At 37.8% G+C, this 25,510-nt stretch overlaps 1 protein-coding gene across 6 annotated transcripts in view; it reads right to left on the bottom strand.

The window, feature by feature from the left end:
• tead1b (TEA domain family member 1b) overlaps positions 1-24,915 on the bottom strand; it is a 75,549-nt gene extending 50,634 nt beyond the window's left edge. For 3 of the 6 annotated variants that reach the window (XM_084110150.1, XM_084110148.1, XM_084110149.1), the window contains exons 1-3: positions 24,596-24,914; positions 24,082-24,178; positions 27-279 (exon numbers count right to left, since the gene is read on the bottom strand). In XM_084110150.1, the coding sequence (XP_083966276.1) occupies positions 27-174 (148 nt within the window). In that variant the 5' untranslated portion in view covers positions 175-279; positions 24,082-24,178; positions 24,596-24,914. Of the gene's footprint in view, positions 1-26; positions 280-24,081; positions 24,179-24,311; positions 24,540-24,595 lie in introns of those variants that run through there. The other 3 variants (XM_084110147.1, XM_084110145.1, XM_084110146.1) reach the window with 2 other exon arrangements.
• Positions 24,916-25,510: the final 595 nt, after the last annotated feature.

The raw sequence follows: 25,510 nt of genomic DNA on the forward strand, positions 1-25,510 counted from the left end.
GTTTGGAAGAAACACTGTGTTCTTACCATACATCTTGCCTTCATCCGAGAGGATAATTTTGCGGCGTCCACAGGGCGGGTAGATGGCCAGTGCCTCCTGGAAGCTCTGCTCTATGTCAGGGCTCCACACCCCCTCAGCGTCATTGTCAATGGGCTTGTCTGCTGAGTCGCTCATCCTCTCAATATCCTCGGCAGAGCTTTCACTGCCACTCCAGCTGCTGGGATCAATGGTGGCGGTTGGGACCTCCAAGCCGAAGCCTGGAGCAGACTAGGGTGAATCCTGGAAGAGACAATAAACAAACAGAGTTGTGGTTACTCTCTCCTGCACGGATATCTGCTGGTGAGATTTCAGGTGATGGCATTATTCGCTGGTAGTATCACTTTAAACTCATGCCACTGGTTGAGCCAGAACATGAAAGACCACTCAAACAAAAAGAGATTTTAAAGATGTTGCACTCTTTGGTGAATTCAATGAATGGCTTACTCATAGTTGTCTAAATATATTAAACTGGACTTTGGTTTAAAGTATTTTAACACTGAGAAAACTCCAGCTTAAACTACATTTAACTACATTTCACTTTAAAATGCTCTTTTTGTTAAATTGTCAGTCAAAGTGGCAATAAAGGTAGTGCTCCCTAAATTACTTTGACTTTTTTGTAGCATTATGACAGCATGAATTTTGAAGACATGCATCTAAGACTGCTGCAACTTGAATCCAATTGCCTGAGGAAATTAAGTTTCTGTCTAGAAGCTTTATCCTTAAACATTTCTTAAAACCACCCGACATTTCCATAAAAAACATAAAATTCATCTGTCAAAAGGAGAACAATCTCAAACTCAGTTGCCCGGTTTCGAGTTGCCCCTCTTTGTCAGCATCCAGGGCAATATTGCCCTGATATTCATATGAATGAATGAAAATTAAATAATAACCTACCATCTACTCTATAAAGTAAATAACCTGAGCAACATAAAATAGTGAAATCTAATAAAAATATTAAAAAAAACACACAAATCAAGTAGAAAAACAAACATGGCCTTCCAAATACAGTATGCAGGCTAGTCATTTGAAGAATGATCCACACTGTTGACTGTCGGGTAGAAGTCAGCTGGGTTTAGACATTGTTGTCCCTTTCTCAAGGGCACAGTTGTGATGGTGCACTTTTTTACAAAACCATTGCGCAACCATTTTACCATTGTATCGGAAGTATGATTGAAAACTGGATTCTCAAGAAGAAAAATGTAGGCTGATATTTGATTTTAAACTCTTGGAAAATATGGAACAAATGTTACCCTTCCAAAAGATACACCTTTGTACCTCTAAAGGGTGCATATGCTGGGCCCTCAAGGTATATATTAGTACCTAAATGGTAAATATCAGTACCTTTTTTGAAAGAGTACCGTCACAGTGACTGCTTTCACAGTGACTGCCTTTTTGTTGTTGTTGTTTTGTTTTGTTTTGTTTTTTTTTTGTTTTTTTTGGAGGGAGTGTATACATCAAGAAATGATTGGAGCCTGAATGGAGGTTGGTGGTTGGAGTGAGGAGTTAAAAAAGTAAAATGGATTTGTGATGTCAGCTGAAAAAGAAAGTCTTCTTCAGATGAAGAGCAAGTTATTATAAAGTTATAAAAAAAGTGTTCAATGATTTACTTAGGGCTGACTTCTAATAGTCGAGGATTCGACGATTCGATTCGGAGAGGTCTGATTCGACTATGAACCTCATAGTCGAATACATGGGCGTCAGTTTGGTTTGAAATGTGCTGGGGACAGAGACGCATTCGCATTTTCAGAAGGGCTGGGTACAAAAAAATATTTTCCGCTTTCGCGCAGGTCATGTTTTGAAAGACAATGTCCTGTAGCTTACTAATGTAAATAAATAAAAATGTATTCAAAAATCTGCTTCACATTTTCAGCAGGGCTGCGGAGCGGCTGTGGGTTGACTCCACACGGTTCTCATGGGCTTTATATATAGGCTAAGTCCTAACATGAAAAAAGCTTTACGTGGTTTAATGTACCTAAACAATGATTACCAAATTTCCCTCTCATATTGCTCCTCATAACCACTGAAAATGGTCAAAAAATCGAACCCAGAGTCCAATTATTATGGACGTTATCTGATATTAAGCGTTTCTGCTTCACATTTTCAGCAGGGCAGCGGAGCGGCTGTGAGTTGACTCCACACGGTTCTCATGGGCGTGAAAAAGCTTTACGTGGTTTAATGTACCTAAACAACGATCACCAAATTTCTCTCTCATATTGCTCCTCATGTTTATGAAATGTTATGATATATGTGTGATATGTTTTGTTCATCTGGCTTTAAATGAATAAAAGGTATTTGTTACACACCATGTTTTTCTTTTAGTTTTTTTTTAGCTCTTTTGTTTGAAATGGAAAAAATCTAGCTGCTATCAAAAAAAAAAAAAAAAAAAAAAAAAAAAAAGGTTCGACTATCAGTCGACTACGGCAAAATCTAACGAATCAGATTCGACTATGAAAATCCTTAGTCGAAAACAGCCCTAGATTTACTGGTGACAGTGGATGCTGGTGATTCAGCAGTGTTAGTTTTATTAGACCTAACTGCAGCTTTTGATACAATAGATCATACTGCTTTCGCGGCTAGAGGAGTATGTAGGGATTCAGGGGAATGCCCTAAATTGGTTTAAGTCATACCTGACTGCTAGAAGCATGACAGTAAGATTTGGCTCGTATACATCGAGATCGACATTACTTATTAGTGGTGTGCCACAAGGCTCTATCCTGGCCCCAACGCTCTTTTCGCTTTATATGCTCCCGTTGGGAGACATTTTCAAGAAGTATGACATTGCATTTCATTGCTATGCAGATAACTTGCAAATATATTTACTGTTAATAAACGGAAATATTAACCTGGAACCTGCCTGTCTGATCTTAAATCATGGCTGGCTTCTAAATTTTCATATCTCAATGAAAATAAGACAGAGGTTGTAGTGTTCGGCCCCAGAGGAGCCAGGGGCGCAGCAGAGTTACATTTTGGCCCACTGTCATTATATGTTAAAGAACGTGTTAAAAACTTGGGTGTTTGTATTGATAGCTCCCTGAAGTTGAATGCACAGATAAATCATGTGGTAAAGTCACGTTTTTTTCATCTGAGAAATCTGGCTAAGATGAAATCATGTCTGACGATATCATCAAGACTTAATTATTGAAATTCTTTATATAAGGGTATTAGTCAAGCATCTATTCTACGCCTGCAAAAGGTTTAAAAAGCTGCAGCGAGATTATTAACGGATATTAAAAAACGTGAACACATCACTCTGTCCTTGGTCTCTTTACAATGACTCCCTGTACAATTTAGGATTGATTTTAAACTTCTTTTATTTGTGTATAAATCTCTTCATGGCCTTGGACTGACTTATTTATCAGATCTGTTAATGGAGTATCAGACAGGAAGAGCTTTGAGATCATCAACTCAAAATTTGCTGAAAATTCCAAGGACCAAGTTAAGCCAGAAAGGGGATTGTGCATTTGGGGTAGTAGTGCCAAGACTTTGGAATAGCTTCCCATTACATGTTAGGGACACTGACTCTGTACATGTCTTTAAAGAACAACTTAACATTTGTTTTCCATGGCCTATTCATCATTTTGATGATATTTTTTTATTCTTTTTATTCTATTACTATTGTACTATTTTGTCTTACTATCTTACTGAGATGATGTAAAGCAAATTGGTCAAAATGTGTTGTTTTAATAGTGCTATACAAATAAAAGTGACATTGACATTGACATCATTACAATATGATAAAGTTCACAAAGACAAACATTTTGTTCTTGGGAATAACGTGCTCTAATGAGTCATGCACGATTCAGGATAGGAACATGCATTAAGAAAGTAAATAAAGTCCATTTTAATATCATGTTGACTTTAGAAGGTTTGAACCAGCAACTTCCCAAGTACCAGCCCTGAGCTTTGGCCCCTACTGCAAATCACCCCATAAACTGGGGTCATATCATAAACGGTAAAAATGTAATTTCCTCTTGAAAATGTTATATTCTCCAGTCAACTTCACATGAACCACTCAATAGGTCCAACATGCAACACCTCCAAGAACTCATGAGCATTCTTGGAGACTCTCCCCTCTTCTCCGTTTATCACTCCACCCCTTCCCCCACCCTTCCGACAGCTTCCTCTCTACGTGCCTTCTTCCATTCAGGCAGCACAAGCTGTTGTGATGTGGACTAGCAGCATATGTTTCTTCTAGAATGTCAGTTCACGAGGGGGGAAGGGAGCAGGCTGTTGGAAAAAAAAGGGGGGAAACGCTCTGGGAGAGTGGAGAGAGCTTTTACTGAATTCCGTGTTTGTGTGCTGAATGCTGACACTGCAGAACACACTCACAGACTGATGAGAGAGGAAAAAAAGCCTCCCCTTTCTGACCACTAAATGCTTTGGGCCTTCATGCCCCCCCCCCCACCCCCCCCCCCCCCCCCCCCCCAACAAAACTGAATAATGAACTACACTGGTAATCACTTCCAGCACTGCTGCAAACATAATGTGGTTGTTCAGTGCAGTGCCTCATCTTGGAAGCGCATTCTCCCCCTCTATCAGATATACAAACTGTTTAAAGATGGCCAGTTTGAGGGGAACGCTCAGGAGCTCAGCATAGATAAACATGTTTACTTCGGCTATCCTTGCAGTGCTGGCTTCCATATGCTAACAGAAAGCCTTCTTGAAAAATGGCTGCCATTGGTCCCTTGGCCACGCGTGGCCTACTTGAGAGCGGGAGCTAAGGCCAATGTCTCAACACGTCTGTTTTGCCTGATGGAGTTTGACTTCCCTATAGAAAATACCAGTGCTTTCGAAGTGACATGAACAATCCCACTTCAACAGGTAGATTTAGTTTTGCATTAGCTGAAAAAAAAAAGTTTTGTGTGTCTGATTTGAGATAAAGAAGCACAATCATTGTTGTCCAATTTTATTACTGATTTGGAAGACATGTTATTTAAACTGAAATGTGCACCCATTCAAGGTGCTATAATTGCATGACTGGAAATATCTGCCTTGAGATTTACCTCAAAAGGGACGTTGCCATAAAAGTCACTGATTTTCTATAGTTGTTTTCCATTTTACATGCTGTCTATCCTTTAGTATGCAAGATAAAATGTATTAGTGCACTAATAGTAGTAAGCCAAAGTTATGTGGATTATGTACTTCAGCTAATATTGCCCACAAACCCTGTGCATCTATGATAGTTCACTTTTGGCATTTTCTGTAAAAAGTGGCGAGGAATGCCGAAGCTCCCATAGCAGTTTTTAAAGGTTTGAACCTAAAAGTTAAGAAAGAATTTCTAAATATGCTAACAAGTAAGCATTAACAGTAAGACTTTGGTATCAAGATGGAATTGGCAATGTACTTACTCTAGTAATAACAGTAAATTATGCATAATTGCAAGTTACTCACCCTAACTAAATCGTAACCGTAACTGTAACTCTATAGTAAGTACATAGATAATTAATATTACTCAGTACTTATGTGAGTAAGTACAATGTAACTAAGTCACAGTATGTCCCAATTCTCCCAAACACTGTATGAACATTCACCAGAGAAGTACATACTTTCACTTAATACTACTAATAGAGGTCATTTGAAAATCAGATTTTTTGATAATATTACAAACTCTAAGTAAAGCAGAACCATTTTTCTATTTTAAATGACTTATCATCTTTAGCAAATGAGTATATTTTCAAAAGATTATTTAAGCCTTGGTAGTAAAATGCAGTTAAAACTTTGCATTCATCTTGTGCAAATTAAGCACAAGATGAATGCAAAGTTTAAACTGCACAAGATGAATGCTCAGAATAACACTAGGCCATGGCAATTTCTAACCACTCACTGCTCTGAGTTTTATCACCAGACCAAATGGATCTACTCTGAATTTACATTTCCACTTACATTAATTGGAGGTTATTCTGCCTTTGATGGTAATGGAAAGTGTAGTAGCTGGTTCTAGATAGGCAGCCGCTTTTAGTGGAGAGAAACAGTCAGTCTGATGCAGCGGATCACAGCCGCTGGACCGGGCTTATATGGTTGGGTTAAATGTTAGTGACTAAACCATGGGTTGCATCGAAGGCCAGTTACTTCTAAATGTAATATTATATGAGCAATGTTTGCTGTTGCAGATCAAACGTGAAATGAACATGCATTTACAGAAACAAGTGTTAAAGAAGAAAAATCAATAGCCTAAAAACAGCCTAATCATGCTACATGGCTGAAGTCCCTCGATGATCATTTAGCCTTCGATACGTCAACGTAACTGATTCACCTCTGCCACTATTTCATGCAACATCTCTCATGGGGATCCCAGATCAATGCCGCCTAAAAGATAATGATAATTTCCGCCTTGTTCGAGAGCGCTGCATTATTGGATTACTTCAACATGCACAATAAATGGGAGTATGATTAAAGCAGGATTTTATCTTTTAGCCTTTTCCCCTGCAATTGATAAAGACGTCATTCATCAGATGTGAGCAAGAAGATCCTTTGAAGAGATGTAAAAGGTGTACAGAATGTGCTGACTCTTTTGCAAAAGTGAACAACATTTAGGAAGACAACTCTAATAGACTTTGTTTTATATCAGGTCATTTTGTAATTGTAAGTGCTCTCAGAAATATTTCACAGCAAACTGTCAGTTCTTACACGTCTTGTCTAAATAGAGACAAACAATAGGTAAAACGTTTGCTAGAGCTTATTAAAGGGGGGGTGAAATGCACATTTTCACTCAATCTCCTGTTAATCTTGAGTACCTATAGAGTAGTATTGCATCCTTCATATCTCCAAAAAGTCTTTAGTTTTATTATATTTATAAAAGAAAGATAGGCTGTACCGAGTCTTTCCGGAAAAAAACGAGCGGCTGAAGGCGGGCCGTGTGGGCGGAGCTAAAGCTGTGCTTACGCGCAGAGCTAACAACACACAGAGACATTTGAAGCAGTTTTACTCACCGCCCGGTTCCAACGCACGACCGCGAACCTTTATCATTGTGACTGCTCGATCCTTAAGCATTAGACGATCTGCAAATCCGTCGATCTGGGCTTTGTTTATAAAACAATCATCGTCGAAATGCAGGGAACAAACAGTCTTGCACAACTTCGTTGATGCTCTGGAAAAACAAACTCCATCCACTGGTCCCTTAACGCTGGGTTCTTTGGGAATCTGTGCAGGGTTGTCTTGCCCTGGCAACCAAAAACCCACTTCTTTGGTGACATTGACTTCCCTAAAGCCGAGCACAGCGCTTTGATGGGCGTACTGCTTTCGCTCTCTTGCTCTGGTCTACGGTTGCGCGCACGCCCGCGTCCTTCCGGAGAAGTGCCCTTAGGACCCGTATAAGGAAATTCCGCTACATCTGACGTCACACATGCCCATACTCGAAAAAAACTTTCCGAAACTTGTGACAAACCGGAAGGAGCATTTTTGCAACAGAAATACTCCTTCAAACGTACAATTTAATTTTGGAAACTTTGTCCATGTTTAGCATGGGAATCCAACTCTTTAACAGTGTAAAAAACTCAGTATGCATGAAATAGCATTTCACCCCCCCTTTAAATTTACGTCTGAGAGACACTTGAGAGACACTGAGAGAAATTGAAAATACGAGGACGTTTACCTCATGAGGAAATTCTAAATTTCAGCAAAGTAGTTTTTACACCTAAATATGCTGTCACAATAATAGAATTTGAGTAGTTCCAATACCATTGAAAACAAAGTAAACATGAATATGTGCTTAAAAAAAGTTAAATATTAACATAAAAACAAATTTAATTAAAATAAAACAATGCCATGTAGCCTTCAAGTATTTTTCAGGTCAATTTTTGGCATAGATTTCACTTCACACAAGATTATTAGATATACTTCATTACAAAACAGCTTAATTTTGGAATTTGTAATAAAAATTTGATGTGAAGTGTCTTTCTAACTTTGTGGATGTGTTATCCAGCCAGGAGCTGTGAGAGGACTTATCAATATTGTTATTTTTATTAATATTAAGGATGTACTGATATTGATATTCTTGTCGATACTGATTAGGTGATGATTATTGTAATGCTTTGGCCAATTAAAATTGCAATATCATAAACTGTACTACTTTTTTTTTTTATTAAAACGTTAAAAACTAAACTAAATATTCTGTATGCTACAAGGGAAGTAGAGAGAGATATTATTAAATATCTCTTTTAAAGTGTAGACGATTTATATGATGTATATAATGTATTAATACCTCCGTAAAATGGCGTCTTGACCACTAAGTGCTTTTGATTCACACATGCAGCCATTACGGCAAACGCTTTCTTTCGACATCCAGAATCTAATGCAAAAGTTTTATAATCTTACCTGATGAAAGGACTAGATGTAACTCACAGAAAGCAGTAAACTACTGCAAAGATTGCAGAATGTCAGACAAAGTGAGATCTCCTTATGGTGCAGCAGCTCACAGGCACACACAGCCAAAAAGCCTTGACAAATGCATTTTGGCAAGAGTGAAAAAGGATGTAGCTGGAAGGCTCTCCATTTTGATTCATTAAAAATTACACTATAATGGAGAAACAAGTCCTGCTCTGTGCTCAGACAATGTGCGCACCTGCAAGTTGTGCGGAGTGCACACTTACACACAGTACTTAAAGGAAAAAACCTTTTTGCTAATTTATCCTTTCCTTTTCCAAATTCTGCTTCTCCCAGCCCAAAATTCATTCACTGAAGAAAGTGGATCAGATGTTGAAATATTTCGAATTAAATGTTAACATTATAAAATGTGATGAGATTTAGTCCTTCATCTGCCCACTTTTTTGCATTCATCTTACTGAAGTATGTAAAACCATTCTGTGAATAAACAGAATAAAAAGATGTTTTGATTATTATTTTACTGGGATGCAGAAGATATTATTGCCTTGAACTGTATCAAGCATGACCTTGTTGGATTTATGGTAATAAATAGCACTGCTTCTGAAATTATCATATTAAATAAATAAATAAAAAGAATATTTCACAAATAATTACAAAGAAATGGCAAGTAACACGTTGAATTAAACATGAAGTAGGAAAAGTAATTTCTTGTAAAACGAACTCAACTAATCTTTCCTTACAATTTCCAAAAATACTATATTTTACAGTGACAACTGCTTCTAGGAAGCGATTCAATAAATATGCTTTTAGTCTGTTGTTGAAAACTTGCATGACAAGAATGATCATGATTATGATCACACTGTTATTTTGAATCCCCCCCCCCCCCTCCATTCTTCATACAGTATATGGCAGCTGCCAATCAAGTTGTAGTCCCCTGTAGTGGCCTGAGGCACTGTTAACCTTCTGCACACATTACAGACGTCCACACTCATTCACTGCTCTACCGCTCTATGCAAACATGTGTGTGTGTATACGTGAGCACTTTTGTGTTAGTGTGCTCAAGTGTGTCAGCACATTTGTGTTGCATTATAAGTGTGTGGCGCTGATAATACACCAGCACATCTGAGCCAGGATGTGCCCAAACATGCCTCCTTCACAACTCGATGCCATTATATACTCTCTGCCACAACAACTCCAGAGCTCAGGATACGGAAGAGAGAAAACCTTTGAGAGGTGACACAGAGAGCATTGAACATGTCTGTGGGGGCATTTCATCACTGTCATTAAAGTGAACACATGCCTCCATGGTGCGATTATTCTGATTATTTAAAACCAGGAAAAGCGAGTCACATATGGGAGAAAAACGTATAAACCTGCTTTGTACTACTGTGAGTAAATAGAATTAATGTAATATGCTTTTCTGCAGGAGTATTGAACACACTGCATTGTTAGCATATGCTAATTCATATATTGGTTAAATAAGGTCTATCTCAAATAATGTTTACAAATTTGCTCTTTAAGAGGTTACTCTTTTGTGGTGGGAATTTGCATTTCAATAGCATATTTGTGTTTGTGCATCTCATGTTGTAGTGCTGTGCGCTCTGCTCCGGGTCTCATAAGGTATCACACAGCTATTTTAATCATTTCACAATGTCTAATACTAAAAACACCAATTTGCATGTTCATTAACTTGTCACTATTACATCAAACTCTTCTGGATAATTAACAGATCCTTTCTGTGGAAGAAATCTAAATATGGTAAAATTCGTTAAATGAAGTTGAGAGTACAACACGAAAGCATTATAAAATTGCAAGGGGCAATGCATGCGCAGAACTTTGTCTATGGCGAGGTTATGAATTAAGTGGATAACTGCAGAGCTTTCTCTGTTAATTCGGAGGGTGCTGATTACAAGCAGCTCTAGTTTTTCTTCTGGCATGTTTGCTGGGAATTGCAAGGCCCTATTCACTGTAAAGCTGCTTTGAAATAATACATATTCTGAAAAGTGTTATACAAATCTATTAAATTGAATTTAGTCATTTAAACAGAAAACATAGCTCAAATAATTAGGTCTTGAAACAATCTGAGGAGAAACGTATCAAGTTAAATTTTTCTGGTATAAAAGTGAAATCATGCCATTGTTTAAACCGCTAAAAATTGCTGAAATACACTCTGGAACCAGACCACTTATACAGGGCTTCCGATTAAGACTGACTCAAGATTCAGACTCAAATACCGAGCGGAAGTTTATACGCGGTTGTGAGGTATCTGAAAAAATAGTTCCACTATAGCAAATAGCACGGATTGAAATCATACATTGCGCCGATATATTTGCTTTTAATCATCAACGAACACCACTAACCACTCGGTGAGTTGCACAGTTTTGAAAACGACCGTTAAGGGTTGTTTTAAGGACATGTTTGTGCATGCCCGTAGCCAGCCACTCTGAAGCGGTCAAAGGCGATTCTAAACGAGTCAAAAAGTCGAGACAGAACCCATCGTCAAAATGTCTGTGTCCACCACTCTAGTTCATCCAAAACAAACCAGAAAAGAGACTCAAAGTGCTAAATACCGGAGTTATCCTTTAAAACTAAAGTTGGGTCCCCAGCCAAAAAAGTTAAAATCTTGTCTGGCTAGAGCGCTTCCCATAATGTTACGCATTAGATCAGTAGACGGAGAGAAGACGGTCTTTTGTGGCTGTTTGAACACATTCGATCACATGAGCGTTTACACTATGAAAGCAATCCGGTCGAATGCATTTTCCACGACCTCTGGAAATGGTCGAAAGTGGACAAGCTCAAAACGTTTTAGACCCCGTTTACACCTGTATTTAGCGTCGTCCACTTGTGATCCGATCTTAATAGCAGGTGTAAACAGGTCACCAGATTAGTCGACTTTGAAAATAAGCACATTTCTATTTATCTGAACTTTAAACGTTGGGTTCGGAGGCCGAAGCAACCGCGCAGAACTTTCAGAGGTGCGAGATAAGTGGCTCTCTCCACTAACTTTAGCGAGACCGGCTTCCTACATCTCTGCCTCTGGTCACGAGCCTGTCAAAGCCAAAGTCTGGTGTGCCACAGCCTGTTAGAACACTAATTATCACAGCTTCTAAGAGGCAGGAATGTCACCTGTAGAAACAGTTGCAGCCTTTACAAATAATTGCATGTTCCTATCTGCCCGTCTCCAGCACCATGGAAATGGTCTTATTAGCGAGATAAAGGAGGAAGCAGGCAACAAGTCAATGCCATGGTGAGAGCGGCCCATGGCTGCGACACGCCATGATGGGAGATGACACTTATCGACAGATTACATAAACCACTCAGGTTCTAGCTAAGCAGGAATTTGGCTCCCTAAATGAAGAGAACCAATTTCAGCCATCACACAGGGCCGGGGTAATGAAATAGAAGATGAGAGGTCTGAAATGTAATTTTCTGTGTGGACTCCTTTTGTGCCGTTATCTCTGAAGGTGCAATAATGGTTCAGTCAACGACTTTCGCTGACCCTGTAATGACCCGCAGTAGTTCAGGTCTCTGAGTGAAGAACTATAATTACCATATAATTACTAAATACCGCATATTGTGCATTATTGCTGGGAAATCTGAAGTATTTAAAAGTATGCTTGTTTGGAACAAGCAGCATCAAATTATGCATATTCATAGCGGCAGCGAGACATAACAGAGATTCCACACGCCACATCCGTCCTCCTAACAAATTCATTATCGCTGGAATGTGTGAAACAACTTTAGTACAACACGTGAACCTTGAAAGGTAATTTTACTAATTTTTGAGTCGAAATTGAAAAGGACCATTCGATTTTCATTAACATTGTTTGCATAATAACATATTTTCACAGAAACCAAAGTCTACCATGATCAAAATCAAATCAAAATGCCAATTATCAGTTTCCTTGTTGCATATAACTTACTTATCAGTGTTGCGATATCTCTTTCTCTTTCTTTAACTTTTCTTGTTTCTTTTTAAAACATTTTTTAAATCAAACAGGTATATAAATATCATTAAAAATGCTTTTTCCCCAAAGTCTATAAACTCTACAAGAATCTCTGGTTGCGCAGAGAGAAAATCAATTGATCTGTTTTGTACTGGATCTTTCTGCTGGTTTCATGAATAAATCTAAAGTCCTAGAGCGTTGATGAATCAATGACAGAGTCTCTCACGACCAATCTTCTGAAGCAGACAGCAAAGGTCCAGTGGAGTGGACGGCCACTGGCGCTCTCCTGCTGGCAAGACCCAAGCGTTTATTTCATGCCTCTTTAAACCGGCGGGGTGAGATGCGGTGAAACCGTCTGATAGGATCCAACTCAAACCTGAGGCCTGAAGCCTACCGCCTGGTGCTGCAACTACGGGCCGCTTTGGGATCAATTTCTGTTGGGCAGAGAGCTGGATTGATTTACAGGGCCTGTCAAAACAACTTTCTCCACCTGCCTCCAATGCGCCACAATTATGTGCAATGTTTGGCCCATCACACCGATGGCACAAGGAAGGGCAGAGGAAGTAGTCCCATTTCCTGCCTGAGGCTCAAAGTAATATTTTACACAAAAAAATGAACATTTTGTCATCATTTACTCACCCTCAAGCCTCATGTTGTTTTAAAGAATGTTCATTCTGCTCTTTATCATACAAGGAAAGTGAATGACGATCCAAAAAAAATTACACTAAAAAGAAGTCTACACTGCATTCCAAGCTTTACGACAGCTTTGTGTAAGGAATACACAAAAATGTAATTTTAAATCCTGTTCATGCAACATGAATATGCACAGATTACAAGACACAATAAACAAGTGACATGTTCTGATGCACCATATTTGAATAGACAACAATGTAATTATCAAGAATAAACCATGAAAATTCAATTGACAAGCACGAAAATTCATTATGCTAAATATCTATTTGTGTTCCACAAAAGAAAATAATCCGATTTGGAATGAAATTAAGGTATTGCTTTAAATAGTACTAACATAATGTGACCAAAAAAAAACGATAAATAATTCAATTATACCTCCAACAAGGATGCATTGGGTGACCTTTTAAAAAAGCATGTCTATCACAATACGCTCTGAATTCCACCGTCCCAACTTGCGAAGGTGCTTAACAACCAAGTGTGGAAATAGTGCATATAAAAGCCAGGTAATAAAAGCTGTGAATAAAACCTGCTTATCATAAGAGATTTCCCAGCCAAAGCCGAGGACACGGGCCGAGCGACATGCGGTGAGGCATGAGGAATGAAATGGCAGTGATGAGCAGAGAGGCCATCTGCATTTCACAAGTCCCAGCATGTCAAAGACAGCGTCTGTTTGGAGTTCACCTCCATCTGTCATAAATCACTTCTTCTCAACACAGCACTAATGGCGGAAAGGTCACATGGAATTTTCTGACACGCTGTTTGTTTGTCATCCATCGGCAAAGGGATGCGGCCGTGTTTATTGGTGCCTCATGAGCGGAGGAGACCAGATGAGACCCATGCTAGGAAAAACCCCTGTCTGGTCAGGTTAAGCAATGTTATTTCAAAATACTGTTTCAAAAGAGCACAACTTCAAAAAGTTCACAGACAACCAACCCTGACCGTATTACAAAAAAGTTTTTCAAAACCTCTAATATAAGATCAAAGGCCCTGTTTACACTTGGTATTAGGATGTGTTTTGGTCGATCGGATCACAAGCAGACGAGGGAGACACATTCCCGTTCACACCTGGTGTTTTAATCACTTTTGTCCACGTTTAACCACTTCTGTCCTGATTTCTTCGAGGGGAGGGTCTATGGGCGGGTAAATGTATGGTTTTTTTTTTTTTTTTTGATCTTTTAATGTAATGGATGCAATTTACATATGAACCCGACCAGAGACAATGGAAAAACATACGAAGATCATCAGCCGTCGTTTCTGCTCTGAAGCCGCAAGACCAGCCGAACGCTGTGAGTGTGTTTTAGAAATCAGGAATGGTGAGAGAACATTGTGCTTGGTACGTTTTTTGTCTTAAAACTAAAGTTGGGTCCCCAGCCAAAAAAGTTTAAATCCCGTCTGGCTAGAGCACTTCCCATAATGTTACGCATTAGATCAGTAGACGGAGAGAAGACGGTCTTTTGTGACTGTTTGAACACATTCGACCACATGAGCGTTTACACTACGAAAGCAATCAGGTCGAATGTGCTTTCCACGACCTCTGGAAGTGGTCAGAAGCTCAAAACGTTTTAGACCCCATTTACACCTGTATTTAGCGTCGTCCACTTGTGGTCCGATCAACCAAAACGCATCTTAATATCAGGTGTAAACAGGGCCAAAATTACAATAATTTCCTTAAAGGGATAGTTCGCCCAAAAATGAAAATTTGGTGTTAATTTACTCACCGTCAGTCCATCCAAGATGTAGATTATACCTGATCACGAACACTTACAATTGGTTTTGTTGTTGTAAACTTATGTAGTATTTAGGTTGATTCAATAATGTTAAAAAATATTGTTATTCAACAATATTTTTGAATTCTTGAATTTAGATTTGATCACATGAAGCACAATTTCTAGGATAACATTTTTGGTGTCATTTCTATAATGTAGATATACGTTTTAAAAATGTATATCATGATGTGTCAAAATACTACATCAAAATCCTTCCGCTGCAAACACTGCAAAATCCCCCCAAAAAAGAGTTCATTCAAGTAAAAAAAAAATGTATTTAATCTGGAAAAAAATTGGGTACACCAACAAAAGTCATTTTTAATGGGTCCAATCAAATAGGAAAAAAAAATCCTTGAAGAAACATTTGTAGGTTACCACTTTTGTTCTAGTGCACTTATACGTAACTATACTTGATTATGCTTAAATAATTGAGAGAAGCAGAAATCGTGATCACAATGAAAATTCGATAAATCATGCAGCCCTAGAGAATTCTGTCAGCATTTACTCACCCTCATGTAGTTCAAAACCTGTATGAAATAAAAAAAATTCACAGAACACAAAAGAAGATATGAAGAATGTTGACAGCCAAACAACATTGGAACGCATTGAATTAAGAAACACTGAGATATTTCTCAAAATATCTAATATTTTAGAAAGAATTTGGGGTGGAGTTAGCTTCACCTTAAAATCAATGGTTGAATGGCATAGTAAATGTTTCCAGCAACTGCAACCTTTATATTAAACAAAAAACCCAACCCCTGGAACTCTTAGTATTTGCATAAGGCATTGGAGAGGTTAAGCGGTGTTTACAAAGCCGAAGGCCGCACTGTAGCAAGATTTCAAACTCATTGAGCAGGTCCACTTTGCATACTAATGTTCAGAGGTATCTTAAAGTCTGTATCTTCCCCCTGTAAATCCAGGCCAGCTCCAAGGCAAAGGGAATCTGCCCGGGCTCCGCCGCTCATGATAACAATGCAGCAGCAATTAATGAAAGGCCTGCTAGGGATTTATTACGACGGAGAAGAACAGAATACGGTGCCAGAGATCCTGGACGCTCGACATTTGAATACAGGCCACAAATTATACACAGTTTCAGTAAATGAAGTGACTGAGTGTTTTTGTTCCACAGGCGTACATCTTCCTATTGCTAGCAAGGAACAGGGCGCACTAACCACTAGCGTGGCCAGCTCTGGGAAAGGAAGTTATTGAAGCCTGGATTTCCTGCTTTCAGCTGTGGCCAAGAACTTGGAGGTTTATGGCGGTTTCAGGAACTGACTCATCTAATGATTCATGGATCAGAGATTGCTTTTCACATGTGTCTGGTCATGGAAAAACTAGCTTGAATAAGGACATACAACATTTAAGTACGCCAAAGACGGCTGAAGGGCACGATATTATTAGATATAAAAGCATAAGTCCTTCAGAATTTTTTTTTTTCAAGATGTTCAGACACCATTTGTATCAACATTAATTTCTTCCACTGAACTGACTAAGCCCTCCATCTGGTTTGAGTTACAAGGCTTTAACTCTGAAATGTGGTAACTGGTCTCGCTAGTCTTTTCAGGTTTAACAACAAGCAAAAATGCTCTTGAACGGGCAGAAAATGTCTTCTATTACCAATGTTTACTTAGAGAACACTCCAAAATCATGCGACAATTAAACTTGAAACTAAAGTGGTCTGTGTTTTCAAATTGCTCTGGAGCATTTTTGTCCATCACAATCACCACCACTGTTTACAGTCAGAATTTTTTGATGTTTGATTTACATTTTTACCAACAGTTGGGGGTAAACATGAATAGCACTTGCAGAAATGGTCGTCAGGGCCACGGTGTGCTCCGTAGCTGGCAGTCATTTTATGGCAGTTGTCCTGAAGCACATTTACTTACATGACGTCAGTGGCTAAGAGCCAGCTTTTCATTTTGGTGGCAATTTACCTCAGCTTCTTTACAGGCTTGTTATTACAACTAAACAGCAGACCACACTCAGTTATTCCCTTGGAGAATCAATTTACCGTGGGTCATGCTTAGACTCCAGACAACCGGTTTCGCAAAAGTATGTAAAAACGCTCGTCTCGGTGAGCATCCTAGTAAACACAGGTGCTTATGGCTTATAGGTGCATTCATGCCATGTCTTAATTACCGCATGTTGTAATTAGTGGTCGACCGATGTTGTTGTTTTTTGTGGCCGATGGCCGATATAAAGCCGAGATTATTTTAAAATATATGTGACCCTGGACCACAAAACCAGTCACATGGGTCAATTTCTTAAAATTGAGAATTATACATCATATGAAATCTGAATAAATACACTTTCCATTGATGTATGGTTTGTTAGGATAGGAAAATATTTGGCCGAGATACAACTATTGAAAATCTGGACTCTGAGGGAATCAAAAAAATCGAAACATTGAGAAAATCGCCTTTAAAGTTGACCATTTATGTTCGCGATTATGCTGCATTCACTCACAAAAATAAATGTTTTATATCTTTAAGGTAGGAAATTTACAAAATATCTTCATGGAACATGATCTTTACCTAGTATCCTAATGATTTTTGGCATAAAAGAAAAAACGATAATTTTGACCCATACAATGCATTGTTGGCTATTGCCACAAATATACCCGTGCGACTTAAGACTGGTTTTGTGATCCAGGGTCACATATATAACATATATAATTTATATTTATTTTAATCAATATTTAATAAATTATAAATTAATATAAAAATAAATTTTAAAAAATAAATCTGTAAAATAAACATGCTTATACTTTAGATGACAACTTCTTGAATCTGCAATCCTACAACAGTATTTTTCACAAATAAAGTAATTGTTTAAAAATACATGAATATGTTAATAAAATGAAGTAAATCCCCCTGTGACAGGGCACTCAGTAGTAATCTGGTAATTTTGTGTACACTGGTAATCATATTTTTTTCAAATAAAGACAAGGTAACACACATTTTTACATACAGCACAAAGTGAAAATGATATATGACTGAAGCTGAACTCTCCTGTACGCATTCATTTCATACGGACCGACCGTCACACACAGTAACACATTCATGCAGGCTACAAATGCACACTTCACAAGATCTCACATTTTTTGGGGGATTTAAATGTTAAATCTCACAGCTGAAATTAAATGTTTATTAGATTTTCAGAGATTTGTTTAAATGATATAGATGCATATTTGCTGAATGTTGACGGTAAATGAGAAAGTATCGTAGCCTATTAGTTTGCCTTTCTGTTACTAAAAACTTAAAAGCAAACGCTTTACTTTTTCGCATACCGTTTACTTTCTTTGTCTAACAGTTCTGTCAGATTCTGTCTCTGCCAAATATCAGCCTTGGCGATATATCAGTCGACCACTAGTTGTAATTACGTGATTTCAACTTGTAAAAAGTGTTCATGTCCTCGTAGAGCTCGTAATTACATCTTGTAAGATGGGAATTGTCTGAGAGCTCCTACTTGTACCACATGACTGCTGTACCACCTGATCACTGCAGATTCATTTAGGCATTGCTAGTGGTTATTCCCAGCCCGAGGACGTGGCCAGCTCAGAATATCACGTGGTGTCATCTCGAGACTACGGTAATTACGACATGGCATGAATGCAGCATTTCATTATATTGGATCCGTGCATTCGGTCTTAAAGTGACAGCAGCCTAATATACCCTCTGCTGTCTGTGTCATTAATGTTAATCAAACAACAAAATACAAAAAGTAAATCACTTTTGTCACATTAAAGTTGTCATATGATGTTATTTTCAAAAGTCATTATTTTGTGCATTGGGTGTAATAGAATATGTTATCATGCTTTAATGTTAAAAAAAATACATTACATTGTATGTACAGTATGCCCCTTCTTATGAGAAGCACAGTGTGCTCTGATTGGTTTATGGTTAGCCCCACACCCAGTGCATTGTGATTGGCCGAACACATCAAGCGTGTGTCGAAAACGTAACGCCCCTTACCATAACCGCGAGCTTCAGCTTCCAAAGCAATTATATAAATACTATTAATAATGTCGTCAGCTTTACCACATCAGTTCGAGTCCGAGTCGGATTCTGAAAAAGATGACCAAGCCGATCGATCGGAACCAACTTTGCAAACGCGACTTCAGCAGAATATTTCACAGTGGGAGTGCCAGTGTGAAATGTTGTCATTGTCTATGTTTGTCATCTTTTCACCACAAGTTATAAGCCGAGAAATAGAAATAGCCTTTGTGCACAGTTTAAGAAATATGCATAGTAATATAATAAAGTTTATTAATGTGTTACATTATTTAGGGCTATTAATATTTAACATATAAAAAAAAAAAAATTTTGTTTGGTATTGAATTGGTATTGAGAAAATTTCAGCGTTATCGGTATCAGTTTCTCAAATCGTGGTGTTTGGTATTGTGGAATTTAGTATATTAGTTATTTTAGTGTGTTGGTTTTTGACTTCACACTTCTCACGGATAATAGACACGGCTTCCGACAAAAATGAAGTGTTAAATCTGATGGGAAAGAAAACCAAACTTAAAATACTTTTATGTATAATGAGGAAACAGGGCAAAGGCAGTTGAATTTACACTGTTTAACAATGAATAACAACCAAAGCTTAATTCAGCAATTCCAGCACTGAAACATTAAAAACAGATTGACAGTAGTGTTGCATCACCTAAATTCATTTGAAAAACATGCATTTAGTGAACAAAGAACCATACTTGATGGACGCTCATTTGTAAAACTTGTCATTGTAGCAGCTGCGGTTTTGATGCACATGGCAACTGTAAAAGTTGTCAAACTTTAGTCAATTTGATGTTAATAACCAACTTTCAATATGACACACTTCCTTTTTTTCTCCATCCAACGTATGTGATTAATTTTCTTCAAAACACTGCATTGTGTTACAAACAAAAGCAGAGGATCCATCCGAAGACCATAAAATCAATCAGGAAAGAGTGACCAATACTTGGGTTTGTATAAAACAGCATCTGATTTGTCCAGCTCTTTATTTACAACAGCTGTTTGGATTAGTGAGAAGAGACAAGAATATTGCTGCCAAACATATCCATCCTTTTATTCACTGAATATAACACAGAATTCCTTTTTAACATACGCCTGCTATTATGCCAATCATTAAACGCAGGACCTTCCCTTCCAAGGACCTCACGAATGTATCATATTTTCCATGGCTTTGATTTTTTTTACCCCTCCCGTGATAATCTTGACCACAGATAGATTCTAATAGGAAATGATGCCTATGAAGAGTAAAACACACAGGACGTGGCTGTTTGTGTTGGTCTGTCTCCCAGCAGAGTTTAGTAGTTCACATTACCCCTGACCACAGAGCACAGCAAAGTGAGTTAGCTGCTTCTAGAAGTGGCAAAGGCACTTTTGTGCGGTTCATTCATATCTGTTTTCAGCCTTGTTGAGGTAAACCCTCTTTCATATGCGTCGCCATTATAAACCTATTTGTTCCACGCTACCCACCGACTGAACATAAATCACATGCAGTCAATAAAAACATCAACATGTGAGAGAACATACGCCTAGAGATGCTAGAATCGCGTTTTTCAATGCGTCAGGTGTTGATTCAAGAATAACTGCTAATTTGGACATGATTCAAAACAACTCTTGAAATGATTCACTAGAATGATGCGATGTTTCCAACGGGGGGTAAAAAAAAAGAAGATCGACAGCAGTAGACCATATGCTCATGGAAGATTTTGATTTACACAAATTGAAAATCAACAGTTTGTTGTAGTACAACTAAAAATATTTCAATTATCTGATTTCCATTAGAGTCGCTCGTACACAAAATTCACAACGGACTGTTAGCGTACATCCCACACGGGAACATAAAAAACACAAACCGAGGAAATGCTATTGTTTGGCGTGCAGGATGTCAGTCAGACTGAATATACTCTGACTTCAGCTCAACTTTTTGATCTTTCATCCTTTTAGAAGAACAAACATGTCAATGCTGGCCAACAGAAAGTTAGCGACTCAAATATGAAGCGATTTAAAATGCCATTGATAAGCTGAGTGAAGAGATATCTTATCTGAAGCATACATGGGCCATATGGTGCCACGACCGCTGCCGCCTGTTGCTGGCATAACAATAGCCGACCTGGACAGCGAATGACGGGCGCACTGTTAGCCTGGACTCCCAGAGCGGGAACTCGAGAGCAAACGTTCATATTTGCATTTTTTTTTTTTTTCTTACAGGTGCAGAAGGGGTCTAAACCAGATGTCTGCTTGAGCGCAAAACTGTTTGCCTTCTACAATTCAACAGCCTCACACACACACTCCTCCCCGGCTCAGCAACAGGAAAAACAATAGCTTCTCTCTGTACGCTCCCATTCCCCCACAATCCTCCATTCCCAGAGGTAACCCAATCCACTATGTCTGAGCAATGCACCTATTCTCTTCTCATTTCACAACTGAAAGAATGCTTTCTTCCTGAGCCACGCCGGAGAGCACCACTGAAACAGAAAGTATTGAAATGAATGTTTTTCCCTCCTGATTCAAATTCATTATTTATGGACAGTGATATGCGATTTTCCTTAACAGAGATTGTAGCTTGAAAGGGCAATGCGGTACTAAACGCGGTTTCAAAGACATTCTCATTCAACAAAAAAAAAAAAAACCTGTAGTTTAATAACTCATTTAGAGTTTTTGTCAGCCGTGTTCTGATCAATAAATAACTATTTAAAGCTTCATTATGTGTAATACATAGGCTACTCAATGTGCAATGTATATATTAGAGAGGCTGTACGCAATATAAAGATAACCGGCAGCGCTGGTTTGCCTGAATTCATCTATCAGTCAGTGGTGCTCAAAATGACAATCTGTTCCTCAATTCATAAATTATAATAATACAGTAACAGCACATACCTTACAGTGAAACCTACACTCCAGCAACCCGGTTAAACACAAATTAGCAATATACTAACAAACAGCCAACTAAAGTAAAGGTTAAGTTTGAAACTTTAGTCACTGCATCATAAAATTATTTCCACTCTTATTTTATGGTTTATGCTTTCCTTTTTTATATCCCAATGGATATGGCTAACTTTGATAAGCTTCTTCAGTTTTCTAACCACATCTGATCAAGAGTCAGATGTTCAACATCAACTGATGGGTTCAGTGTGAGACAATGTTTCATTCTCTGACTTGAAAATGTCAAGCAAGCGTGTTCAACAGGTCTATGCGCGCACTGCATAACACTGAGCAAAAAAGCACTTATTCCTATGCCTATTTTACACAACAAGCAGATTTGCTTCTCATCACTGTGATACTGTATGTCAGGGGCGTATATCAGATAGAAGTCAATCTGTTTACTGTAGTACATGATAATGGCTCAGTTAGAGGACACAAACAACACATTGTGTCGCTCGGACCCTTCTTTATAAAAGAGGCCAATGTGAAATATAAGACAATAATTAACTGCAAGAAAAGAGGTCTTTTCCCAAAACGCACAATAGGGAACTTGTTTTCCTGTAAAGAATTAAAGTCCAGAACAGGGCAAGGGTCCGCAGTTTTAAACATTTTGCATTAGAAAGAAAAAGTGAAACTGCTTCTTTGTGTTCTCATAGTACACTGACAAAAAGTAAAAAAATAAAAAATAAATTACTATTTCTACCTGCACAGTAATAATCAATATGTTTCCATCAATTCAAAATAATTCTACTCTTGCAAGTATGTGAACTCAAATTTCATCATATATGACATTCAAGTGGCCAAAATATTAAAATGACATGCAGGCTGTGTCTTTGGCATCACTGATCCTACTTATTTAAGGCAACAATTTTAGTAGGTTGACAGTGTGATCTGACTCTTAATGACTTTGAATTAAGTAGCCTACTATAGTCAGCTTGATTCAGTCATACATATATTAATATTATTGACTTGGAAAAAAAAAAATCAGTTACAATACATTTTTAGTGTAAAAAGTAAAAAGGTCAGAATTTATTTTAAGGGGACGTTGATACATTGTAATTACTCAGAAAAGTACTGAATAAGATTAATTATCTACATGTACTACAGCTACATGTTAACTATAGAGTTACGATTAGGGGTTATACTTTATTCTAAAGTGTCTTTGTTACACTGTAATTATACATTTTTGTAATTACTATAGGGTTAGGATTAGGGTTTGGTTTAGGGTTAGTTTCATGTAATTATGCATAATTTACCGTTATTACTGTGGTAAGTACATGTAGCAAATGTAACAAGGACACTGTAAAATAAAGTGCTACCGGGTTTGGTTCAGTGTTAGTTACTTGTAATTATAATTTACTGTTACTCCTAGTGAGTACAGGTAGTAATATGTCACCTTAAAATAAAGTGTTACCAAATTCGGTTACACTTTAGGTGTAAAGTGTGGGTTTTAAGATGTCTTTCTTACACTGTAATTATATATTTAAGTACTGAGTACCATTAACAACATGTACTTACTATATGGTTAGAGTTTGGTTTGGTTTAGTTGCATGTAATTATGCATAATTTATAGTTATATTACTATAGTAACTGCATGCAATGTAACAATGACATTGTAAAATAAAGAGTTACCCAGAATTACTATTGAAAAGTGAAACTCACAGCTCGTTTTATCTTTGAGTTTAAGCAGCTGGAGGTGCGATGCATATGTGATTTCATAACTAATGAATTCACAAATGGAGAGTGAAACTGTTAAATACGTCAAAGAGCAATAATGCCATGAGTAGTTAGTGTGGAGTTGGTAAAGCTAGTCATTGATGAATTGCTAGGCTAAGCTATGCTGTTACTATCGTCATAGTTTCGTTGCTTGTGATGAAACAGCGTTTCTGAATAAGATACTTTAAAACACACACACTGTAACTGACACACTATATTTTAACCGGCATTATCGTTTAAAAAGTCGAAATACAACACGCTGAAGCACGACATTAGTCCATAAGAAACAGGGCGGGCATTCCCAACAAAGGAAATGACAGAGGAATAGCAGCCAGATTCTCAGTAGGAACATTAAAAACAGTATCAACTACTGCTAGAATTGTATAGCAGATTTGGACAAACTTTTAAACTGCACAACAGAGAACTAAAGTTTCTCAAGAGTAACTCTGTCAAGTAAAGTGCGAGTACACAGTGTTGTTGTAGTTGATGTTGTTGTTTTTAAAATAAAAGACACAGATATTAAATAAGCTTAAGGATATGATGTATTTTCCTGTGCGTGTTAAGCAACGAATCAACCATTGTAATGATGTACTAAGATGTAAGATGCCAAGAGTTCACGCACAGTAAGTCAAATACATAAAGAGGAGAAAAGTCAAATGTACTTACGGCTGAGATCTGAACAGAAGTTGGAGAATAAACGCCAAAGATGCGCGAGCAACAAGTCTCTCCTCGATATATTTGTGCACCGCTCCGAAATAGCCAACTATGGAGGAGAAAACAGCAACATTTGGATCCGTCATCTTGTCCAAAAATTCTTTTCATGCAATAATCAATGTCCAAAAAACGTTCCCCCAAAACGACGCGTATTGTTTCTGGTGTAAATGTGCAGGACTTACTGCAGAGCGCGAGCGCGCAAGGTCAGCTTCTTTAGCAAAAAAATGTGAAAAATGTCAAAGATTTTCGTGCTATGTCAGACTGAGTCAGTGGACAAAGTGAAAGCAGCACCCTGTTGCTGCAGCGTCGCACTAAAATCCCATTGAAAAGATACTTTGAGCCCGACCCCTCTTGTTACATGCCTATCAATAGTCATAATCACGCAACACAGTTTGTATTTGCTCGTATGCTTTAACTTAATCCATACAATATTAAGCCATTAAGGGCTAATTACCTTAAAACTTACCTTAACGTCCGCTTTCTTTATTTATATCAACATTTAAGTTCGGCCCCTTTGTTTTTGTTCTAGTGTGGGGTTGTATAGTTTTTTTCTTTTTTTTTGCAAACTGTGTTTAAAGTTATTCTTGTGTTTTTTTGGGGCCGGCCGGGAATGTGAACGTGAATCTCCGCCGCACCGATAGAGATGCGAAGAATGCTCGGAATGAGAGCAGGAATGAAATGAACGCGAGCGTCGAGTTTGCAGAAGGGCGGAGCGTCACTGGCGTCATCCCGCAGCTTCTCCCACATCCATGGGGATGACCTCACAGGACACGTCCGAGAAATCCTCCAATGGGAGACAGCGCTGGCTTGTTTATACTTTCTAGCCCACTTGTTTGCAACGTATCGATTCAGATCAATGTAATTATAGTTCTTTCGAGGTTTTAATTGTTTACTGTATATCCCTGTAGAACTATTTGTCATATATATATATATATATATATATATATATATATATACAGTACCAGTCAAAAGTTTGGAAACACTACTATTTTTAATGCTTTTGAAAGAAGTCTCTTATGCTCATCAAGCCTGCAGTTAAAAACAAAAAAAAACAAACAAAAAAAACAGTAATATTATGAAATATTATTACAATTTAAAATAATGGTTCTCTTTTTTAATATACTTTAAAATGTAATTTATTTTTGTGATGCAAAGCTGAATTTTCATCTGCAAGTACTCCAGTCTTTGGTGTCTTATGATCCTTCAGAAATCATTCTAATATGCTGATTTATGATCAATGTTGGAAACAGTTGTGCTGCTTAATATTTTTTTATAACCTGAGATACTTTTTTCAGGATTATTTGATGAATAAAAAGTTAAAAAGAATTGTATTTATTTAGAATAGAAATCTTTTGTAACAATTTACACTACCTTTCAAAAG

The sequence above is a fragment of the Abramis brama genome (assembly GCF_963993115.1).
Source record: "Abramis brama genome assembly, chromosome: 3".
NCBI lineage: Eukaryota > Metazoa > Chordata > Actinopteri > Cypriniformes > Leuciscidae > Abramis > Abramis brama.